At 39.8% G+C, this 22104-nt stretch overlaps 3 protein-coding genes across 3 annotated transcripts in view; 1 reads left to right on the top strand and 2 right to left on the bottom strand.

The window, feature by feature from the left end:
- Nucleotides 1–2555, top strand: part of LOC140941399 (inactive serine/threonine-protein kinase 19-like) — a 30018-nt gene extending 27463 nt beyond the window's left edge. The window contains exon 9 of the mRNA XM_073390393.1: nucleotides 2433–2555. Coding sequence (XP_073246494.1) covers nucleotides 2433–2488 — 56 coding nt within the window. The 3' untranslated portion in view covers nucleotides 2489–2555. The remainder of the gene's footprint in view (nucleotides 1–2432) is intronic.
- Nucleotides 2556–2798: 243 nt separating this feature from the next.
- On the bottom strand, nucleotides 2799–14007 carry LOC140940887 (uncharacterized). Its single transcript, XM_073389853.1, has 11 exons — nucleotides 13860–14007; nucleotides 10058–10693; nucleotides 8302–8661; nucleotides 7444–7828; nucleotides 6525–6638; nucleotides 5273–5347; nucleotides 5079–5156; nucleotides 4891–4974; nucleotides 4603–4695; nucleotides 3291–3347; nucleotides 2799–2938 (listed from the first exon to the last, which is right to left on the bottom strand). Exons 1-11 carry the CDS (start codon nucleotides 13915–13917, stop codon nucleotides 2929–2931), a joined length of 1950 nt encoding a protein of 649 aa, XP_073245954.1. The 5' UTR covers nucleotides 13918–14007; the 3' UTR covers nucleotides 2799–2928.
- Nucleotides 14008–15223: 1216 nt separating this feature from the next.
- LOC140942339 (uncharacterized) lies at nucleotides 15224–22095 on the bottom strand. The gene is made up of 6 exons (XM_073391296.1): nucleotides 21639–22095; nucleotides 21057–21152; nucleotides 19274–19354; nucleotides 18759–18818; nucleotides 17518–17582; nucleotides 15224–15660 (listed from the first exon to the last, which is right to left on the bottom strand). Exons 1-5 carry the CDS (start codon nucleotides 22037–22039, stop codon nucleotides 17522–17524), a joined length of 699 nt encoding a protein of 232 aa, XP_073247397.1. The 5' UTR covers nucleotides 22040–22095; the 3' UTR covers nucleotides 15224–15660; nucleotides 17518–17521.
- Nucleotides 22096–22104: the final 9 nt, after the last annotated feature.

Genomic DNA, 22104 nt, shown 5'->3' with positions numbered 1-22104 from the left:
GTTTTATGAATTTGATACTGAAACGTCGGCTTCTTTAAGTCAACGTTTGTAGGCCTTGAATTTTGTTTTAAATAATTTCATTGATTGCTTTAATGATTTTGATAACATTTCAATTTCAACACGGCCACATCAGTTTTGCCGTACTATTTAATCATGTATAGATAAAAGCTAGTATTATCATTATTATTATTATTATTATTATTATTATTATTATTATCAGACTAATTTTTTGTGATACCTGAAATAATTAAGGTCTTGGTAAGTTATCAGCGGATTTCACTAGAATCTCATCCAATAACTAGTTGTCCCCTTCCCACCTCCTTCCCAATGAGCTTTAAGTAATTTGGCTACTCTCCTTGCACAGGATCACAATACTCTGATTTTACTATTATCGGGGTAAATAAAATCGTTCGTTATATAGACGGCGGGATCGTTAAATCGAGGTTCCACTGTACGTTAGATTTAAACAAGTTGCTACTTTCTCATAAACTCAGTAACCATTTAATAATCAGCGAGAGTTTGAAAGTCTGATATATTATTGAGAGTTATGTCTACGAAACAGAACTCACAAATCAGGTATTGTGTGAAAGGTTTCTAACGGAAGCAAGGACAAATACATGTAATTAAACACACTTCCTTAGAGACCGTGGATACTGTTAGGTACCATTGAGCCCTTGTAAATAATTACCTATTTTATTATACCAGGCGTAACTTTTCAATTAGCCATTACCTTTGACCCGCCTTTCAATGGAGAACCTTTGACTCGTTTTCATTCAACCTGACAGACAGTTTTGAAAATTTGGACGAGATTATTATGGATTGGGCGGGATAAAGCAGCTGATGTGGCAAAAAAGCATCAAATCTAAAATGAACAAAAGTCTGGCCCAACGACACTTTTCGGTTCTTTCTGAGGGGGACATTGGGGGGTACCCAATACCGAAAGAAAAATTGGCAAATACCGAAATACAGCGTCAAAATCGACGAAATGCCGATGCCGCGTTTATGATCGGTCAAGTTTACTTAAAGCTGTATCCATCTCGCGTGTTTGTTTACCTTAAGCATGTATGCACCAGAAATCAACCTCAGACATTGCGAGAAAACGTGAGAAGACCTTGATCGGTAGAACGATCGAAAAGCCCGGTCACTGTATGCTCGTCATAGATTGGGTAACATTTACCATTAAGTCTAAAGTATTAAAATATTAACTTTTATTAACAAGTTTACCTTACTGTTGTTCCTGTTGCACATTGTATTGACCCGTATTAGACAGGAGAGCGCAAATAAATGGTACCGCAATACCGTGAAGGATCTTCTTTTACCGAATACCGTTAACCAAAAGGATGAGAAACCGTATACCGCAGGGCTAGATGATACCGCAATACCGCACATTAAAATCAAAATTACCGAAATACCGCTTGAAAGCAAGCTCAATACCGTAAACCCTCATGTCCCCCTTCTTTCCTCTAGTTGTTCTCACCTGTAAACTGTTTCAAAAGAAATGCAAAACCAAAAAAAAGTTTTTCCGTTCGGTGATGAAATATAGGATTATACCTGATCACCAAGTCGCTTACCCCAGGAATATTTGAGCCCCATTTCCAATTCTTTTGAAACATTTGGCCATTTTTTGTAACATGATTGAAACTGGTTTTATAGTCCCGCAACTCCACTAAAAGTGTCAACCTAGTTAATATCACAACCCTTGGAAGGACTTTGTTAATGTCCAAACACTAATCACTGTTACCTGTAACATAAATTGGTTTTGTTTTTTGTTTAACAGGATCTGCTCTCTCGGAAATTCGACCGCCATTCCAAGCTAGGTATTGCTTACTATCGTTATGACATCATTGGTGCGGAAATGGTGAAGAGGTTAGACTTTCTACGTAATCAAGAGAGGAAAAAAGCAATTAAAAGAAAGCTTTCTTACTGGTAGAAACGTTCACAAAAGAGAGAGAACGAAGGAGAAGAAAACCCGCTGAAAAAAATCTTTGTTTTTATTTACCAGAATTGCCATTTTTATTTTTGGACGGCCTGACAGTGTGATGTAATGAGCTTATGCCTGACTTTACCAGCCACGCAGCAGGTTTGTTATATACATGAAAATAAGCAAAGCAAAAAAAAGAAAGATTTCTTAGAACGTTGTCTATTTGATGTATTCGTTTTTCTTTACCAACTCTCGATCGTCGAGAAAAAATCGACATGGTTCTAGTGAAACATTGTGAATATCACAATGTTTAAACTACTTTCTTTTTTAATTTGAAGGATTTGTTACAAAATACTGTTCCGGTAAATATTTTTAAGATAAAACGTATGAAATGGTTTGGTTTGCATATTTCGCAAACATGATAACTGGCGAAAATCCTTGATCTTTTAAAACCGCTGATCTTTCCTTTTTTCCTTTTTTCCTTCTCCTCGAAGCGTGGAAATCACTTCAGGTCGGTTACTTAGACTGGATATTCAATCAGAAAGCCGAGCGAGATCCAACAGATAGCGATAGTTAAAAAGAAAGGACAATGAAGCAGTTGTGCAAGAACAGTTATATATGAACAAGCCACACTTATGGGAGCCTGGTGAAGACCCACGTCGGTTGGCAGATGACGTCATAAAAGCAGCAACTGTTCAAGTGATTTTCTTGCGAGTCATAAATTTTATCAGGAGAGCCTTCTGAAGGCATCGGTCCAGTAAACTCGAGCTTCGTTCCTTTTTCTGCCCCGGCAGAAAGCTATACATATATATACATAAGGCTGTAATCTCCATGTTAGAATCCAGGCCCAAAGGAGCCAGTCATCGCAGCATCCTTCTTGAGGACGCTGCATGAATCCTTGTGAAAGATACCGCTGAAAAGGTTATACATTTATTGGCCACCTTTATGATCTTGTTCAACCGTAACTTTGGATGTAAAATATTTCCAGAATTTATTAGTGCTTTACATCATACCATCCTGAAAAGATGTGAAATAAGTAAAATAATAAATAAATGAGTTGTTTATTTTCTTACGAATCGTCACTCGTCCTTCCCGCAGTAGCCTGGAACAAGCTCTCCATTTGGGGGAGTCGCGAGAAGTCACGCGAGAGCAGCACGCGAAAGGAGACGCGAGTAGCAGGCTATTCCCGCAGCTGTCTTATGGTCTAGCTGCTGCGCGCATTAATTAGCTTAATAAAAGTTTGATTTAGAATTCAGAGTGAATCAAGTTGGATCTTTGATTTATTCGAATATAAATACACTAACAACTACAGTTGATTGGACTTTTTAAACTTGAAGAGAGAAAAATGGAAGTTTTTAATCTCCAGTACCTTTCGTAAAGTTGATGATCAATCTCGTTGGCTGTTCTTTTCAGTGTGTCTCCCATACTAAAATAGAAAATAATAAATCAAATACAGTACATTAAATATCTGAAAAACCATGAGCAGGAATTTAAAAAAACTGAAAAAAAAGGAAAACCTATACTAGCTAAGTCAGGGTTTTGAATAGTCGGCAAGTCCCGTTGTACTAATGCAAAACAGACGAATTGTCTTCGTGAACTTTCGTGCACCATGGTAAAGAGAGCAAATTTACTCTTTGCCCAAAATTTCAAAAATTCCCTATATTGTTTGAATTTTTGAACCGAAAACAGAAAAACTAATGGTACTACGTGAGAGAACTGTCAAAGACGTTTCATCTAAATGGTTAATACAGAATTTCATTCAAAGACTACTAATGGTTACAACTACCTTAGCCGCCGGGGTAATTCGAAATCCCACAATAATATGCAAATATTCAATTTTGTTGTTGCTGCTGCTGTTGTTGTCGTTCTTGTTATTTTTCATTTTGAGACTAATAAATAAGCTTTTATTAAAAGAAGAACGAACCCCAAAACACAGCAAAAATCTGTGATCATTTCTTTTGGGACTTTTAATTGTCTTAGCTCGTTCTTGCCCTGTGGGGACCCGTTCCTTGAAAGTCCCGACAATTACCAGCACCGGAAAGGTGTCGTTGTTTACATTATTTAAAGATCGAGGTTTCAAACGTTTTGCAGAAACATGATAAAACTATCACTTAACAAAACAAAATGGACTGGTTTGTTGGCTAGGGCCGGCGTTTTCATTCTTTAGATTTGGATTTGAATTTGAATATTTGTTTTTGGGCCGGAAAAGTTACTGGGATGTCTAGAAACGGGCCCCTGTCCAGGGCAACTTTCGTACAGGCCCGACTTCTTCCCGCCTCCCTTTCATGACTCTTTTACCATCCGAAATATCATACCGGCGCGAGGTTCATCCTGATTGTTGCGCCGGAGCGAGAATTGTATTTTGGTCCACAAATTTGCAACTGCATCGTGTAAACGAAGAGATGCGACTCGTTTCAGTATGAAACGGCCTCCTGGTAAGACTAGAATGCTTGAAGTGCACGTGCACATGTATAATTTTCGCTTATCCTAGTTGTCGCCTTCACGTTGGACATGGGACAAGGACAAAGGCAGGTAAATATCTTAGCTTGATACAAAGTAATTTACTCATCCCGGCATATGAAACTCGCGCGGGTAAGAGTTTTCTCATGTCAACTGTTCTGATACACGCACGGTTTCAATATTTTTTCGTTCATTACATCAAGCAACTTATCAAAGTTTACCTTTCGTATATTGGATCATGGATTTCCTTCTCAAAGCCTGCAACGTACATTGGATTTTCACTTTCCTTCACAGCGTTATCGCTAAAATAGAAGAAACATTTTCCACACCAATCATTATTGAATAGTTAAGAATCCGGGTGGTTCCAACAGAGTAATAGCTCACGCTAGTCACCCAGCAATGGCTGGTTATTGCGCTCAGCTGTTACCTAGTCCATATAACTACTTCCCTGATTACTAAGACAAAGTCAGAACAAAGGAATACAACGCAACAACGCATTGGACTTTTACCTTTCGTAGATTGGGTTATCACATTCCTTTACGATCACAAACTCATCGTACATCGGATTACCTTGTTTGTCATCAGATTCAACGCTAAACAAAGAAAAGGGGTTTTAGTCAGACAAAGCGTTTTCAACAAAGAGTTCTGAGTCCATTGTGTTTTAGTTTCATGTTCTTAGTTAGACAGATTTTCTAACCTGCTGGTATATAAAGGGTTATCGTTTTCTTTCTCCTCATGTTCATCTGCACTTTTCCTGGATATGATTAAGCTATTTCTGTTACACGATTCATAAAGAAAAAAAAAGAGTTATGTTAGTACAATTAATAACAACCTCATATGACTTGATGTCTCAATATTCGGACAATGACAGATTAAACTGACTGACATTACCCGTTTTCATAGAGGATGTTGTCCGCCTTTCTGATTTCGGAATAACGTTTCTGTTCCTTTGTGTCCTCACAGATACTAAAAGATAAACAAGGTGTGTCAGTGTTGTTTCGCTCCAAGAACTGGTAGGATCTCATTTGCCGTTCATGTGTCCTGTTTTGCTTAAAAACTAGTTTCGATTATAGCGTATAGCAAAATCAGCAAAGTCGCTCTGCACTTCGAGCAGAACTTGCGCAAGTCTGAAGTAATCTGACGAAATTCACCAGTGTCCGGGATGTGGCGGAGCCTTCCGCGCCGGTATTGGATAGATTAGGGGGCACCAATGATGCCTGCACAACCGGCTCTCATCGCTTGCAGTTGAGCAGCTGCCGCGAGCATTGCAGGGGAGCAGGGATGGCGCAGTGGTGAGAGCACTCGCCTTCCATCAATGTGGCCCGGGTTCGATTCCCGGACTCGACGTCATATGTGGGTTGAGTTTGTTGTTGGTTCTCTTCTCTGCTCCGCGAGGTTTTTCTCCGGGTACTCCGGTTTTCCCCTCTCCGCAAAAACCAACATTTCTAAATTCCAATTCGATCCGGAATGCTCGAGCGTTTAATACATGAGCCCCTGGCTCGGGAGATTGGGCAACCACTCCTCGCGCTATCGAGTTTAAATAATAATAAAAAATAAATAAATAAATAAGAGGGCAGAGCTCATACATTGAATTTTAGCCCGCGAAAAGAACGCATTCTGACGCTGCGGCAACAAAGGTAAGAAAAAATTCCACAAGTCACCACAAACAAACCAGTTCTATTGGGGTGCATTTGATGAGAGACACTAAGACCAGTGGCGGATCCAGGGGAAGGGCCCAGTAGGCCCGGGCCCCCCTTACTTTTGGACCAAACTAAGGCCTAAGGGGCCAAAAAAAGTTTTTTAAAAAACCGTCTCCCCCCTTATCTCAGGGTCTGGACGACCGCCCCCCCCCCCCCCCCCCCCCCCTTATCAGAAGGTCTGGATCCGCCACTGAAGACTAAACACACAAGGTGGATCCCAGACTCACCTTCTGGTCTCCGAACAAAGGCGTGGGCTGGAATCCCACTTCTGACACCATGTTCATTGAGAGACACGAAGACTAAGCACACAAGATGGACGCCACTTTTTTATTATACCCCTAAGCATGCTAGGGCCTGATAAGACAATGATGGGGGCATAATGTAATATGACTGCGTTACTGAAGTTTAATCAGTTTGATCTCACAAATCTGACAAGTACCTACCTTCCTCGATACATATCAGGAAAAGACACGTTTGAAATTCCAATTTCTGTCTTTTCAGTGGCTGTAAAAGTAATTGAAAGCTTGTGTTGATCAGATTCTTTTCTCTTGACACGGCTGCAAAAAAATGTAAATTCCTTTTACTATGAGAAAAAAAAGTGGCTGCAGGGGCTTACCTAGAGAAGAGACCAGTAACAATGAAAATGCAGCTCAGTGTGCATGTGGCTGCTCTATAGTTTCAAAGTTTTATGCGTGTTGTGTTTACCAACTACAAATACCTGAGCGTACAATATATCCACCCCCCTCCCCATTACACACACACCCTTGCAAAATGAAAACTTGAAGTGTGAAGTTGATATATAGCGAGACTGGTCTCTTCAGTAAAATATAAAGGGCTGTCAGTTGTTGTATCCAACTAATCTCAGTTCAGCAGCTTATCGCGCCAGCCGTGGTGATCGTATACACTGCTGTGGACCAAAAAACCCACTTTCTCTGTGTGTCAACGTATTTAGATCGAAAGAACTAATTGAAGGCACTATTTTTACGTCTTCTACAGGGCACGAAACCGCCATTTTACGTTGTTACTTGCGCCACGCGGTCTAGCCGTTTGCAGGGCAAAGGCAATACCAGTCTGCATTCCTTGGTTAAGGGCTACCCAGAGTATTGGTCCGGCCCCAGAATTGAGCCCGCGACCTCCGCGGTTAAATAAGGCTTGTTTCGAACATTGGACTTCACATGTACCGAATCTAAAGCCAATGAGCGAGAATCGTAGATTTTCTTCATCAGCATCGAATTCAGCACTTGTGAAGTGAAGTGACCTAGATTGGGAGAAAACAACGACCTGAACACCAATAAATCGTCGGGAGAAAATAAATTTGCATTAATTTTCTTGTTTTTACAATTCATTTCTTGTTCTTCTCACCACTTTTTTCTGTAACAGCAAAACCCAACTGCTACCGCTGAACAGCCAATCACGACCACGGAAGCTATCACGCCAACAATGACAAAAACACTTTCGATGGTTGCTTTTTCATTTCTGGCTTCATGTATGCCGTCCTTGTACGCCCTTGTCTCGGTAGTCAGTCTTTGCCCTTTGGTTGAGGTTTCTCTTATCACATTGTCACCATGGGTTGAGGATGGTCTCGTAATTAATGGTAGAGGCGTTGTGTTGTCCCGTTTAATTACTGTTTCAGATGTTATTGTACTGCTTGAGTTTGTCTGTGCAATCATTGCTTTTGTCGTTGTTGGTATTGTTGCTCTTGTCTTTGTGGTATTGACCGTCTGGACGCCTGTTGTGGAAGCTGTAGCTGTATTGAAAAGAAGAAGAAGAAGAAGAAGAAGAAGAAGAAGAAGAAGAAGAAGAAGAAGAAGAAGAAGAAGAAGAAGAAATAGAAGAAAAAAAAGAACTCGTTATTACCCGTCACCTACCGACCCTTCCTCTCTCTTCCTGATTGTTTCGTCATCTTTGGACAGGGACAGTTTCCCCTCCCCCCCAAAAAGGTCTGGTACGGTCATTTGTTTTGCTGAGGTTTATTCATTTCATGTTATTTTTGTTAATTGTAAAGATACCTTTGTTTAGAAGTTTTCTATAATATGTTTATTTCAGTTTGTAAACTGCTCAGACGCAATAATCAATAAATTTGTTGTAGGTTGCTGTTGTACTGTGTTGAAGAGCCATTTAAAGACACATTTATTTAGCATTGGCGAACGCATTGAATTGATTAATTACTGAAATAACCGGAGTTAACAGAGCGACTGGCTACACTTGGTCTCTTCTTACCGTTTACAGGGATTGCCTCGTAAATGGCTTCAAATCCTTTTGCGTTTTCTGAAGCGTCTGAATAGAAGGCAACTGTCACATTATTGCTACTTGAATAAATAGGTTTGGATAGAAGTGGTTTTTTGTGGCTGCAAAATTGTTGCATCAAAACTGTGGAGCCATTTTTGTGCGTTTCCCATACTTCAACATAATCACAAGTGCAACAGCGTTCTTCTGTTGAGAAATCTTTAAAGGTAAGTGAGATGGTGTAATTCCAGGGAACAATGATATGCCATGTACATGATGCCTTGTTGTTGTACTTTCGTGGATAGTAGGGACTCCTGAAGATTCCTTTCAGTGCTGTAAAAGTCCATAGACATGCTGAAGAAAGACGAAGAATAAAAAGAAGTCTCTCATATTCATATTGATCACGGTTGAGAATGACGATAAAAGTGCAGCTGTTGATGTTGGTAATAATTATGGTCATTATTACAGGAGTAATACTAATTAAAATAATGTCAATTATGATAATGTTGACTATGACGATCATGAAAGAAAGTAGCGTGAGACAAGCAGTGCGAAGGGTGACGTTAATTTTAAACAATTATTAAAATTATCGGAATCATGCATTGCGCTTTCAACCTACAGATTAGTCTGTTATCTGCAACAGATATTAACCAACTAATCTGTAGATGATGCTGATTTCCAAAATTATCTGTAGGCTCTTTATCGAATAAGAAGACAGAGAGAATACTGGTGATGATGATGATGATGATGATGATGATGATGATGATGACGATGACGATGACGATGACGATGACGATAATGGTATATAGCGATTGTTGTTTTATTCATTTGTTGCAATATCTAGATATAGTGACAGAGCATTTTAATTATTTATCTATGGGAGAAAAAAATTGACCATTAGTATCTCATATCACTTCTGTTTTTCATTGGCGCGCACAGTCCTTAACCTTGTTCCAGTTATTCAAAAGTTGGATAACACTATCCAATTTTAATTAAAAGTGAACCTATTATGGGTATCCCTGTCTATCTTTTCACCATACGAGATGAATTTAAATGTCACGTTTTCGGTAAACGAGTAAGACAGAGATAAGTCATGTCGTTCCGGCACCGCATGTTAGCCTGCGTAGCCAGCTTTGGAGCAAGAAAGTACCCAACGCATATAGAAAATACCCCGCTCATAACTATCTCGCCAGCTACGCGGGTTACAAAAACGTGATAAACAACTCTCCCGGGTTATCCCTCTTGGATGCCTAAGCAATCGTTAGAGCGTCCATGCATGCTGTTTTCCTGAGTTAAACACGATTCTTAATTAACCTGTCTAAGGCCGGCGGTTCAGACGTCGAACTTTTCATGAGCCGAACCTACTAGATTGAATTAAGTACATGAAAACTTCGGTGTCTGAGTGAAATAGGAAGGCCTGTTTCAATTTAGAACGGCTCAGCCGTTCTTCCCACCTAGCCCGGCCGGGAATTTCGACAACGAATCGACTCTGGAACGGCTTGATTCAGTCACCGAAATTTTGGTGTACCGAACCTCATAAAAAAATTATTATAACCGATTTTGTACGTAGTTTGACCGAAATTTCGTTTTGAATTAAGTTAGGCTGGAATCAAGATCGGCGCCTCATAATTCAGCCGGTCTAAATAATTTGGGTCGGCCTTAACTCTAGTTAATTAAGTTCGGCTCATGAAAAGTTCGGCGTCTGAACCTGGCCAACAACCTCAGGGTTCAATCACTTCTTGTGCCATACCTTGATAGTAACAGAAGTTTATTCGAGGCTCTTGCAGCCCAGCCCCATATGGATAAGGAGATATTCTCTGGTCATGATTATTATCATCCTCTGTATCGTATACAATAAACTCCATTGTATGAACCGTGTTCAGCACTTCTTGACAATATGGTCCTTTTGCAATTAGGTAAAAAGGTTTATCAACTGGCAACTGAATAGCTACATCGTACGATCCTGATGTCTGACAGCAGAAGAATATCTTCGTGTCCTGGTTGTAAACTCCTGCTGGGAGTGACCCGTTATGTGAGTTTTTATTAGTTCCATTGGCGTTTTCGTTATCTAATAACAGTGACCCGCTATGCATGCCCGCGGGACAACTCGTCCCTTTCCGATATATGCAGTATTGACCTGCTGGCCATGAGGGTCTGTTGAGGAAGGTAAACGTTTCATTTTTAATACAGAAATACTGCAGCACATCATTCGACACCGATCCCGCTAAATGAGAGTCAGGGGAAGTTTTGGTTTGGCTGTAGTTATCCTCTAAGTCCTGGTAGATGTATCCAGTGGACCAATGAAAGCCATTGGCTGTTGGACATCCTGTTTTAGGCATTGGCAATCCATATCGTCCTGATGGCCATAACACGAAACTGCTGAAAACTAAGCAAGAACGAAGTATGTCAGTATATATACTTTTCATCATCAATCGCACCTTGCAAAATTAAAAAAAAAGTACCCTGATGAGGCTGAGATGTTGAGTCGTTTCCTTTGTGGAGAATTAATTTAACAGGCCCTGATTTAAATCTTGGCCGTAAAATCTGAAAGGGAAATTAGTCACGCTAATGCTGTAGGGTCTCTTATAATCCATTGACGCAGACACAAAAAACAGTTCAAAAGGAAGGAAACCCTCAGTACCCCGGACAGTGGTTTCATTTAGTCTACCCAGTGGTAATTTAGCTTCCCCGGTACCTGACGAATAAATTGTTTCAGCAACCAGGCTAATTTTTTACTTCCCCGGTCAATTTCTATCGTGACTTTTACAAAACGAGAGTGTATTTCGTTATTCATATTTGTTTAAAAGAAGCAAAAATGTAAAACATTATCACCATTTACGAAAAAAAATTGGAGGGTAGAGGTGCCTGATCTCGCAAAAAAGTGTAAATGTTTTAGTTCTTCTTGCTAGAGGGATATGTAAAAGGTTTTCAAAGGTTTCATCCCGGTAAAGATGTTAGGCCTACCACCACTTTTAGCTTTTATTGGAGATACTCAATTACGAAAAAAAAAAGAGGAAAATAATTAGCCAACCCGGTGACGTTTTCTCGAGAGAACTCGGTGAAGATATAGATTCTACTGGGTCTGTTACAAAGGGGTGTACGAGCTAAATAACGCGATAGCGTCCATAGCAGAAAAGAAGCTTACAGTTGAGTGTGTATTTTAATTTCTTGGAATGTGCTTGCTTTCTATTTAAGTTTTCGTCTACAGTCGACTCTCTCTTAACGGACACCTCTATAAGACGGACACCTAAAGTTGGTCCCTGCCTTTCTTTATTCCCTTTATTTGACTTTCTATAAGACGGACATCTCTCTAAGACGGACAGCTACTGCCGGTCCCAAAGGTGTCCGTCTTAGAGAGAGTTGACTGTACTCTGTTCGAAGTCCGTGATGACTTTGAAAGCTTCTAATAACTCGGAGAAATTTCAGTATTTTTTTTATCAGGATAAAATACTCTAGTTAAACTTCCGTGACAAAAGTTATCAAGAAACTCTTATTCCAAAATCCCCTATCCACCTACTAAATTGAGTTGAAAGCTACGGAACTTGTGCACACATACCATGATAGCCAAAGTGCTATCCTATAGTTGACCAAATCTTGCAATGTTCACCCGTTTAAGCTATGTGTTAAAAACTACCTTATAGAGCTCAGTCCACAGAAAAAAAACTCACAACCAGCCTTTAGGTACAAAAAACTAAGATGTAAAATTAGATTACATTTATCCATGTCTCATCTTAGTTTGCACGAAACACTGGGCTTTTTAATTCAAACGGAATCTGTTTGCGCACAGAATTTTAATTCCTGGAGGTAGGATATAATCCTTGTTACGTTAGTGAAACCACAGAGCATTTTTCCTCATGCAATGTGGGCATCTAAGTATTAGAAAAGCCTCTCTGGCATTTTAATCGTTTCAAGATATCATAGATCATGCTGTAACAAGTTCTTAATCAAGAAGAAACAAATAGCCAGGAAAATATGAACGGATGAAAATATCGTAATAATAATAATAATAACAATAAATGATGATGATGATGGTGATGATGATGATAACGAAACGATCAATATCAATAACAATATCTTTAAAACACATAGGACTGCGGATTGAAAAAGAAAAAAGAAAAATTTGAACGAATTTCCACCTTCCCTGAGTAGCGTGTGAACAGTTTCTCTGTTGCGACAGATGAGAACGAACAGAAGGAAGGCAAAAACGCTCCCCACCCATTCCTTTCCCTTGTTTTTCCTGTGTTTATTTCGCTCCGGCGCCGGTTATTTTTTTCGCCCTGCCATTTTACAGTTGAGACCTTGTTCTTGCTTTTCAAGTGCAAATCGACGTATTCCAATCAGTGCTAACAAGTACATGTGAAAAACAGGAAGGAATGCAAAACAAGTATTAATAGCTCACCATGTAAAATAGCTAAGCAAAAGAGGGGCAGTGTGGCGTTATAAAATATTAGATTTGAAACTTTCTCTAACCCGAGTTTATTGAAATGTTTGTACGATTTCTCAAAGCTACTTTTGTGGAAATCAGCGAGGTCTCTAAAAACATGTTCTCGGTGGGAAAAAACGTAAAATGAACAACTACTTCTAATAACCAACTTGAAACTGGAGAGCAAGAAGGATTCGGTACAAGCTATGAATTATGGCATCAAAATTGGCAAACGGGTGCTTTGAAATTTAAGGGGAAAAATTATTTGGGTTTAAGACCATGGGCTCCTCGCATGATGTTTGACAAAGCCGATTTTATGAAAGCACGTGCGTGTTTATAGAGGGTTCTAATAGCGCGAAACATGCTCAAACTATGCATTTTTCGGTGAAGCTAGGTCACGTTCGAGGTCATCCATTGTTTTCTCTCTTTTTAAATTTCTTCCTCTTGTTTTTAATTTTCTGCTTTCCATTTTGCCGTGTCATAAGTAATACCCCTTTGCAGGTTCCTTTGATGACAAAAACCTTAACTCAGGTTCCAAAATGCTGTCTCTTTTTTTTTCATTTTCCTTTAATGTCGAGTCCTACATGTTTTACTTTCCTATAGGCTTTTTCGCTCAACGGAAAATAAATTGTGCCAGCTGCGTGGTAGGCGTCGAAAGGGGGTGGGGGATTGGGAGGAAAGGAAAAAGGGAGAGGGGAGGGTGGGGGACAGTCAGAAAACATAAAATAAATCAACAGTTAACTGTCATGAAAATATAATAACACAGCAAAAGGTCCAGATTAATGTATTTTCCATTACTTCAGAGACAAATAGCTAAGAAAGTTTTAAAAATAGACTAGAGAATAATTTTCACAAAATGTAAGAAGAAACGGCTTATTTTTAGACTTACTAATTAAGTCACGTTACCTTTTAGTTATTGTTCCGTAGATGAAACTAAACTTAAAGAACTGGCCGGTTTAACCGTTATAGGTCAGTATATACTAACATCTTTTGTATTTTATAAGGGTGTGGATAATGCTGAGAAATAATTCAATTATATGCATAGATAGTGCGAATAGCGTTTTGAACTAGTATTACCAAATCTGTATATAATCAGGAGACACGCTTGGGCAAATTAGATGCATCTTACCTCCTTTAGCCAAGCAGTAGAAAATCATACTTGGAAGCAGCGTGCAATAAATCGTCATGATGCCAGGATGAATGAGTCTTTAAAATGAAGTTCTCTAGATACCTTCGGGTTATGAGGGAGCGAGTCAGTTGAAAGAATTAAGTTCGCCGCTCTGTCCGCGAGCTAAGCTAGAGTGTCATGTTTGGCGAAAATAAACAAGACAGCGGGGTTTTGGTTACTTTTTAAAACATGAGATATAAATTGTCATTGTCATTTCCAACTGACTGACGTCAAATTTTAATTCTATAGTGATCGCTAAATAGCGAGATTTCCCCCATTTGGAGACATGTTCTATTGATCCACAAACAGGCCCTATTGAAATCAGACAATTAATTTCTAAAAAAAAATGTTTAAAACTACGTTTTGCAAAGTTTTAATCCCATTTTCATTGACTTAAGTGAAGACTGTTAGATGTAACAACACGCCATAAATATCTTCAAGTGAACTGACATGAAGTGGCTGTCTACGAATCAGATCCTCTTGTTTCCGCCATTAATTCCATGTTTGGAGTTAAACAGTTTAGGGAAGTGGAGTACTTCGTATTTCCGTTCCACTCATATGACGTATTTGTCTTGCTAAATACGTAGACTACGCTTTATCCGGCCGGTACAATCTATTTTCAGTCTGGTCGACCTATGCCTAATCGTCTCTTTAACCGGATCTAAAGTAACACACCTTGTAATTTTCTTTTGTACGGAAAGCTTTTCAGTCTTGTAGGAATTTTGGCCGGGACAGTAGCCTATAGAACTCCTGGTCGAAAAGATTTAACTAAGGTAGATCGTCATTTTTCAGCATGACATTTCACAAAAATTTGGCTTCCTGATTATTGGCTATAACTTATTATCTTATGTACATGAACAGCCTTTGTTTCATTTTAAATTTAGCCTTAATTGGTTATAATTACTTCCAACCGACCAGCTCCCACAAAGGTCACACAAGTCATACACAGTGTTTTGTGTTTTGTTTGTTTAAATTCATGTCAAGTTTTCTAATAATCTATAACTAGAGAGCGACGGGGCAGCGATAAACACAGCATTAGATAACAGGCAAAATGGAACGGAAGGCTTCCTCCTTCGTCGCACGAATCGGATCTGACGCCCTCAATTTCTTATGTACTCCCACACAGCCCACAGCTAGCTGGTAAATCCAACTGAATTGATAATAACGTTATCAAAATTTCGTCTGGAGCCAGGATAGAACTCCACGCGCACAAAAAAACAAACAAACAAACACAAAAACGTAAAAACAGTAGCAGCAGTAGAAACAACAACGGCTTTTAATAATATTGTTTTTCAGTAGAACCGATAAATCAAGAACGCGTTACACTAAATACGTTTGTTATCACTGGGATCACAGGAGCTGACTTTACAGACCTGTTATACTCAGAAACCTTTTCTACAGGTAAAATTACAATAAAAAAACATACAAACAATACAAACCAACACTAAAATTCCTCTTACACAGTGAGAATAAACTAAAAGGGTCTAAAGGGTGATTAAAAAATAGCTCACTGAGAAAACAGAAACGTATTTCAATTCAATAGATTTAATATGAACTGAAACCAGATTGCCAGTCGATAGCTGGAAATTGCTGCACACTTTGCGACTCAGTAGCGCATCAATGTATTTAAAATCTTCTGCAACAACTCTTGTTTTTCATGAAGGTCAGTAGCCGTTTAATATTATTGCAATTGACAATGTCAAAGAGAAGAGAACAGTAGATGTGACCATCATTAGTTCATTGCAGTGGGTGATCATCCAATCTGTAACAAAAAAAAGACAATTAACCACGTGTGTTGGCGTAACATTTTACACGTTATGAGAAGACGAAATACACAGCAACTACAGCTGAAACTACTACCTCAATTAAAACATAGCGCAAAAAGACAGAACTACGACTCGACTGAAATATGGAAAATATCTCTGAGAATAAACATCCCTTTACACCAGGAAATCTGAGGAAATTGCCGAGAAACAATGAAAGGACCCCGGAGCTAAGGACTTAACCTTAAAGAGGTTAGCATGTTTTAAAGTTGTTGGAACTATTTGAATAAATAATCAAACATGAAGAATAATGTAGATCAAGGATGGTGTCATCCTTCATAAATTTTTGTCACAGCACGTACATGAAAGCTTCGTGCAAACGGACGCAACAACTCCTTACTAATTAGTTGTTGCGCCAACAATGCTGCTTGTTGTTGCGTCTAGTGTTGCGAGGGTGTGAAAACGGATGCAACAACATGCAACAGGGTGTGCAAACGGACGCAACATGTAACATCCAACAATGTTGGAGTTGTGGGCCAACAACGTTGCGTCTAGTGTTTTAAGGGTGTGCAAACGGATGCAACAACTCCCAACAACACAGGGGCACCCAACGAGAATATAATTCAAAACCACTTAAACATAGCACTGTTAAATGTATTTTAGTATTTAAACGGTAGATATAGGAATATTTTTATCCCCTAAAAATTTTTCTTCTGTTCGGATTTCCTAGCTGAAAGTCTAGTGATCCGAAAATTATAGGAATCAAAAGTTACCTTTTCGAAAATTTCAGCCAGAAAAAAGGCTCCCGAAAATTCTAGGTGACCTTTTAAGAGTAAAAATCCGTTAAAAAATGGGCAATTATACCATTTTTGAGATGTTCGAAAATCCTAGGAGAGGCAGGCAAGCAAGAAATTTTACAACAAGTGTTCCGAAAATTCTAGATCTCGAATCGTCTTCCGAACAGATATTTTCCGAAAATTGTCGTTGGGTGCCCCTGACAACAGGCAACAACATGCAACAGGGTGTGCAAACCGGCGGACGCAACTTGACGGTAGGTAAGGGCTACGTTTACACTATGCTGGATATCTTTTCGTGTCGACACGAAAAGCTATCCCGCATAGCGTGAACAGCGACGGCAACCTGTTTACACTGCACCAAAGTGTGGCATAAAACCCATCCAATATGTGACGCTCCACTTTCGCGATCCGCGTGGTGCAGCTTCGCACCGTTACAGAAATCGGCCCAAAGTTACCGTTGTTATGTGTTAACTGAAGCCTTATCCAGGATGATTTTTGTGCCGGCGCAAAAGCTATCCGGTATATTGAGAACATAACACATTTTGTATTAGCTCTCATCTCATTTATATAAGTTGTTCTTTGATCTGAAGTACCCTAAATAAATATTTAAAGCCCCGTTCAAACGGACGCAACATTATTGGCCAACAACTCCCAACATTTTTGGATGTTACATGTTCCGTCCGTTTGCACACCCTGTTGCATGTTGTTGCGCAAAGTTTGAAACCGGTCAAACTTTTCAGTCAACAACTCCCAACATTTCTTTGTTCCTTGATCGCCGAAGCGTAGCGCAACAATGTTGGATCCGTTCAACAGCTCTTCCAACAATGTTGAGGCCACGCAAGCTCATTATGCATGGTTTACAAAGACTTATGGGTTGTATCCTTCCCCCGATGCACTGCAGGTCCCATTATTTTTGGGAGTTGTTGCTTCCGTTTGCACACCACTGCCAACACGCACGCAACAACTCCCAACATTGTTGGCGCAACAACGTTGGGAGTTGTTGCGTCCGTTTGCACGCAGCATAAGAGAACACTAAAACAACTGATTGGTTCTGCATACATTGCTAGCCATGGTATAGTGGATTATCGCTTGATTTCAGCTCTTCGTAAGTGCTATAACCATCTCTGAAAAAAAAGAAGAGTCACAATAATTTTTTCGTTGTGCTTGCTCATCCTCAAATGACATTTCTGATTTAAAATTTTCTTTATTCCTATCTTGAAACAAATCATTAGGTTACGGTTTTAAGGGTGAAAAAAAGAAAATCATTTGTTTCTTTCCCTCTAATTCCGAAGTAAGAACCCTAGAGCCTCTTCACATGAGCCCGGTTGAGGGGGCGGGCTGGCTCGGTTCCCGAGATTTCGGTTTTTTCAGCCGGGATCTCGGCAAGCGGGCTCGAAAATTTTGCTACATGAACACTTCAGCCCGGTTACCAGGATAAATAAAAGCAGGATGGATTCTTCGCAACAGCGAATGCGTTCCATGGTCGATTCGGTAGCCGGAACTCGTCCCCAGGATTTCGGCCTTTTCTCATTTCAGAAACCGGGCTGAAAGTTCTCAAATGAACCCAGGGCGAAATTGACCGAAATTCATTGGTCCCGGTAACCGGGCCAGCCCGTTCAACTGGGCTCATGTGAAGAGGCCGTTTTCACTAGCTTGACAAGTTTATTGGCTACTAAAACTAGGCTAAGGTCTCGGTACCAATGCTGACAAAAAAGACACCAGTTGACAATTGACGGGCAACAATACAGAGTGAACCAGAAAATATCTACTTCCTTAATAATAGGCTATAATTACACTGAGCTAGATAAAAGCAGTGGTGTAATAAAGACGTTTTCGGCAATTTACACAACCTGGAAAATTTTTGTTATGCAGTCACAACAACATAACAACAACAAGACACAACTTTATAGTAAGAATAAACTCAATTAATTACACTGTTCAGCAGGTAGCAAAAGCTAACCTCAGCGGGGCAGAAGAGCAACTGATTGTTAGGGTTTAACTTTAAAAAAAAAATACATAAATAAATTTTAAGTTAATATCATTACATAAAGACAGAGTTAAAGAAACGATAATGTAGAGGCTCGAGAGAAAAGTCAGTTGAAACTTAAAAGACCTTAACAAGATTATTTAGCCAGTCGAGCTTTTTGTACGATGATAGTCACCTGTCAACGAACCACACTGCATCTGAACAGAAATCAGCAGGTCACCGATGCTGGTGTTGCTAGTCTTGCTAGTGTTTCTCTGATATAGTCATTACTTTGGTTTTTGTATAAGGTGACTAAGTTCAACAATATTTTTACCTGAAACCATACAGTGGATTTCCTTTGTCTTTGATCTCTTCGTAGGGGTTCTGGCAATCTCTGTTAGAAAAGAAAACCGAAATGAAACTATACTTAAATTATTTCAGACCTATAATCCCGAGTAGTCACGCATTTACCTCAGGGAGAGTTAGACGCACGAAATACGCGAGAGCGCGTGAAAATCACCTCGAGCGACTAGAGGCGAGACACGAGAGAAAATGAGGGACCGTCTAGGTGCGAATGACGCAGTTTTTTTTGGAGTCAGGAGCTCGGCCTCATTACTCAAACAGCAGCTGGTAATCTATTCTGGTGCTTAAAAAGCGCGTGAATACTTAAGGTAGGTTTTTTTCAGGATATGGTGATTCTCTTATTTTCAGAAAATCGGAACAAAGCCTAGCCTCCCACACAGGCGTTTTTAAGGGAGCTTGTCTTTCATCCTTCCCCACATGGGGAGGGATGAAAAACGAGCTCCCCTAAAACACCTGCGTGGGAGGCTAAATAAAGCCAGGACTCACCCATCATTCAGATCATTAGCTCCGTCACACCCACTTCTGTAACTTCCTACATTTTCGTAACGTTCTCTGATGTTAGTGTCACTGAAACAAAAAATTCAATCCCTTAGCTCGAAAATGTAATGGTGGAGTATTTCATTTTTAAATGAGACACACTACGTAACAGAAAAAGGAAGCACCAATGTTTTAAGTACAAAGAAAATTTGAGTGAAAAATATTTTGAGATGAATTTTTACTGAGATCCCTTCGTAATTTCCTACATTCCTGGTCTTATTTTATACTATCACGGGTCATTTGCTCTCCGTTGTTGTCATTCAACACCATCATATATCGTGCAATAAGGGCCAATAGCGAAAATAAGAATCATCACATACACTAGTTCTGTGAATTCATGCAAACATACATAAAACGTTGCTAGAACAGCTAACAGTGAGGGAACTTAAGTAGTAACTAAAAGACAGCCACAGCATCCAAAACGTCACTTGAAAAGTTAAATAGCGCTGATTTAAACTCCAACGCTGTAATTCCACCTCGTCCAATTTGTCAAGTAATCCCTAAGTTGATATAGTCCCAGAAAATAGGAACATCAAATCGACGTCTTGTGCCCTCGTGCTCTGTAAAACGTAAAATTTGATGTACAGGAACCAGGGGCGTAGAGAGGGGGGTGCGACGGGTGGGCTCGCACCCACCCCCCCTCCCTATAGACTCCGGAGGTCCACTTGTTTTGGTGACCAACGATAATTGAAAACAAACTAAATTAGCGATACGGTACCTACAATGAAATTGCAAAATCGTTCTCAATTTGGGGACATTTGAACAGTTTTTAACATAGTTCGCTAGAAAATGGGCCGGAGAGAGCAAGAAGGGAGGCCGCCGCCAAATTTTGTCAATCCATAGATACCTCTGTTCGAAAACTGTCTCTAAAAGAAACTAAAAGTGCCAGTAGTGAAGATTGTAAGACTACAAATGTTTATCAGAACTATTGAGTTTCTTCATTAAAAAATCTTTAAGGCAACAGACACTGATCTGAAGAAGTCGTTGATCTGTTTGATAAGAAGCAATCACTTGCATACTACTGAAAGATCACGATCATCAGCCGCAAACCTAGTGAATACGGAGTGAATAATCGGATTTACAACTTTCTTTCTATTTTTCATTTAAATAGCGCCATTGCCATTTTCATTCTTATTTTTTTTAAAATACATACATAAAGTAGTCTCTTTGTCAAAAAAAAATCAATTTTAAAGTTCAAACATTTTGCGAAATATCCACGTTTCGCTTTTGGCTACCTGTTTTTTTATCATGCCGGCTTCAAAACGCACGAAATGCAGTCTCGGACAATCAAATTCTCCCCCCTTTTCCTCCCACAAAGAGACTTGCACCTTGGCCTCGTTTGGTCCGTCTACTTGTTGGATGGCATCTCCCCGTAAAAAAAAAACCGGCTACGGGCCTCGAGACGGCAAAAGTGAAGTACATACAGAGTAGCTGTTTTGCTCGTGAAAACCATTGCTCTTTTCTTCTCGCCCCCCCGCCATATAATGAGGTTGAGTATGATATGAAGAATTATGCAGATCGAGGAGAAAGTTATCCAAGGCCGAAGGCCGAGGTGGATGACAAAGGCTCCCCGAGGGAAGTAGAAGACCGATAGAAACGTTGTGTGAATGATAACAACGAGTGACAATGACAACGCTATTCATGCTAGTAAGCGGGTTATTTTAATTAAACTACAAGTTAAAATTAACGAAGGAATTAGAGGGAGAATTGATGAAAAATTTGGGGGACCAACCTTTTTACTTTTATTTCAGGGGAAGCTGGATTTTCCTCCCTTGAAAACACGACTGCGACCCTCTCTTGAGTGTTACGGTTTCCGCCATTTTTGTGACTAAAATATAAATAAAAACAGCGTTTGGGCACTTTGTGACATGTATCAATCTATCTGCCATTAATTTGCCTCCATCAAAATTGACGATTCTTGCAAATTGGCCAGCGGTCAATAAGAAAGTAAAAAATAAAAATCAATAAAAGTGGCCAAAAGATATTATAAATTAAAGGCAGTTGCTAAATGCCATTGTATCGTTCTAACGCGTCGTCTGTTTTGTGCTTTAATTCTTTGACTGGTGAGGAATTTTCTAACTCTAGAGACACACCAAATTTGAACAAAAGTACGTAGAGCAAATGAGTTTCCCTTCTGCCCTACCCCATGTGTGACATGGCACCAGTTCAAACGTCGAAGTTTTGTTATCATTACTATTATTGTAGCCTGTGAACAGGCTCTCTGTTTAAGGAAAAAAATGGCGAGGAAAGGGAAAAGAAAGAGCAAAGGCCTGTTCACAGGCTACTATTATTGTTATTATTACTACTGACTCACCGATCTCTGAAATAATAAAACACTACTACTGCCACCACACAACCAGCCACAATCAAAGCAGCCATGATGCCAATAATGATATAAATCACAGTTCCTGGAGAGTTGCTTTCAGATCCTTTGTCTGTTTCAAGCACACTCTCTTTGTTGCCCACAGTTGTACCGGGACCTGGGATGGTCGCGTCCGTCGAAGTTTGCTGCGTTGATTTGGGGGCAGCAGCCGTAGTTTCCGTGTCATTTATATTTGCGTCCGGGGTGGACGGTGGTGTTGTTGTAGCAGGGGCACTGCTTGTTTTTACCCAAGGCAAAGTTGACTGTCGTGTCGACCTGGAAAACAACGTTGTTCTTGTGCCGTTGCTAGGTGGCGTTGTTGTGGAAGGGGCACTGTTTGTCTGTGATGGCATCGTTGTTGTTCTTGTGTCGTTTCTTTTGGCGGTAGTTATGCTAGGCGTAGTAATATGGTCTGCTA

The sequence above is a fragment of the Porites lutea genome, chromosome 6, assembly GCF_958299795.1.
Source record: "Porites lutea chromosome 6, jaPorLute2.1, whole genome shotgun sequence".
Lineage (NCBI taxonomy): Eukaryota > Metazoa > Cnidaria > Anthozoa > Scleractinia > Poritidae > Porites > Porites lutea.
Note: the sequence above shows the minus strand (reverse complement) of the source record. Positions and strands in the feature narration are given on the sequence as shown.

Coding starts and splice junctions, on each gene's coding strand:
- LOC140940887 (XM_073389853.1), bottom strand. CDS start 13,917: ATGACGATTTATTGCACGCTGCTTCCAAGTATGATTTTCTACTGCTTG. Junction 10,694..13,859: donor CTACTGCTTGGCTAAAGGAG/GTAAGATGCATC, acceptor GTTCTTGCTTAG/TTTTCAGCAGTTTCGTGTTA. Junction 3,348..4,602: donor CATGATCCAATATACGAAAG/GTAAACTTTGAT, acceptor TTTCTATTTTAG/TATGGGAGACACACTGAAAA.
- LOC140942339 (XM_073391296.1), bottom strand. CDS start 22,039: ATGCCATCACAGACAAACAGTGCCCCTTCCACAACAACGCCACCTAGC. Junction 21,153..21,638: donor TTTTATTATTTCAGAGATCG/GTGAGTCAGTAG, acceptor TTTATATTTTAG/TCACAAAAATGGCGGAAACC. Junction 19,355..21,056: donor CCTGAAATAAAAGTAAAAAG/GTTGGTCCCCCA, acceptor TTTTTGTTTCAG/TGACACTAACATCAGAGAAC.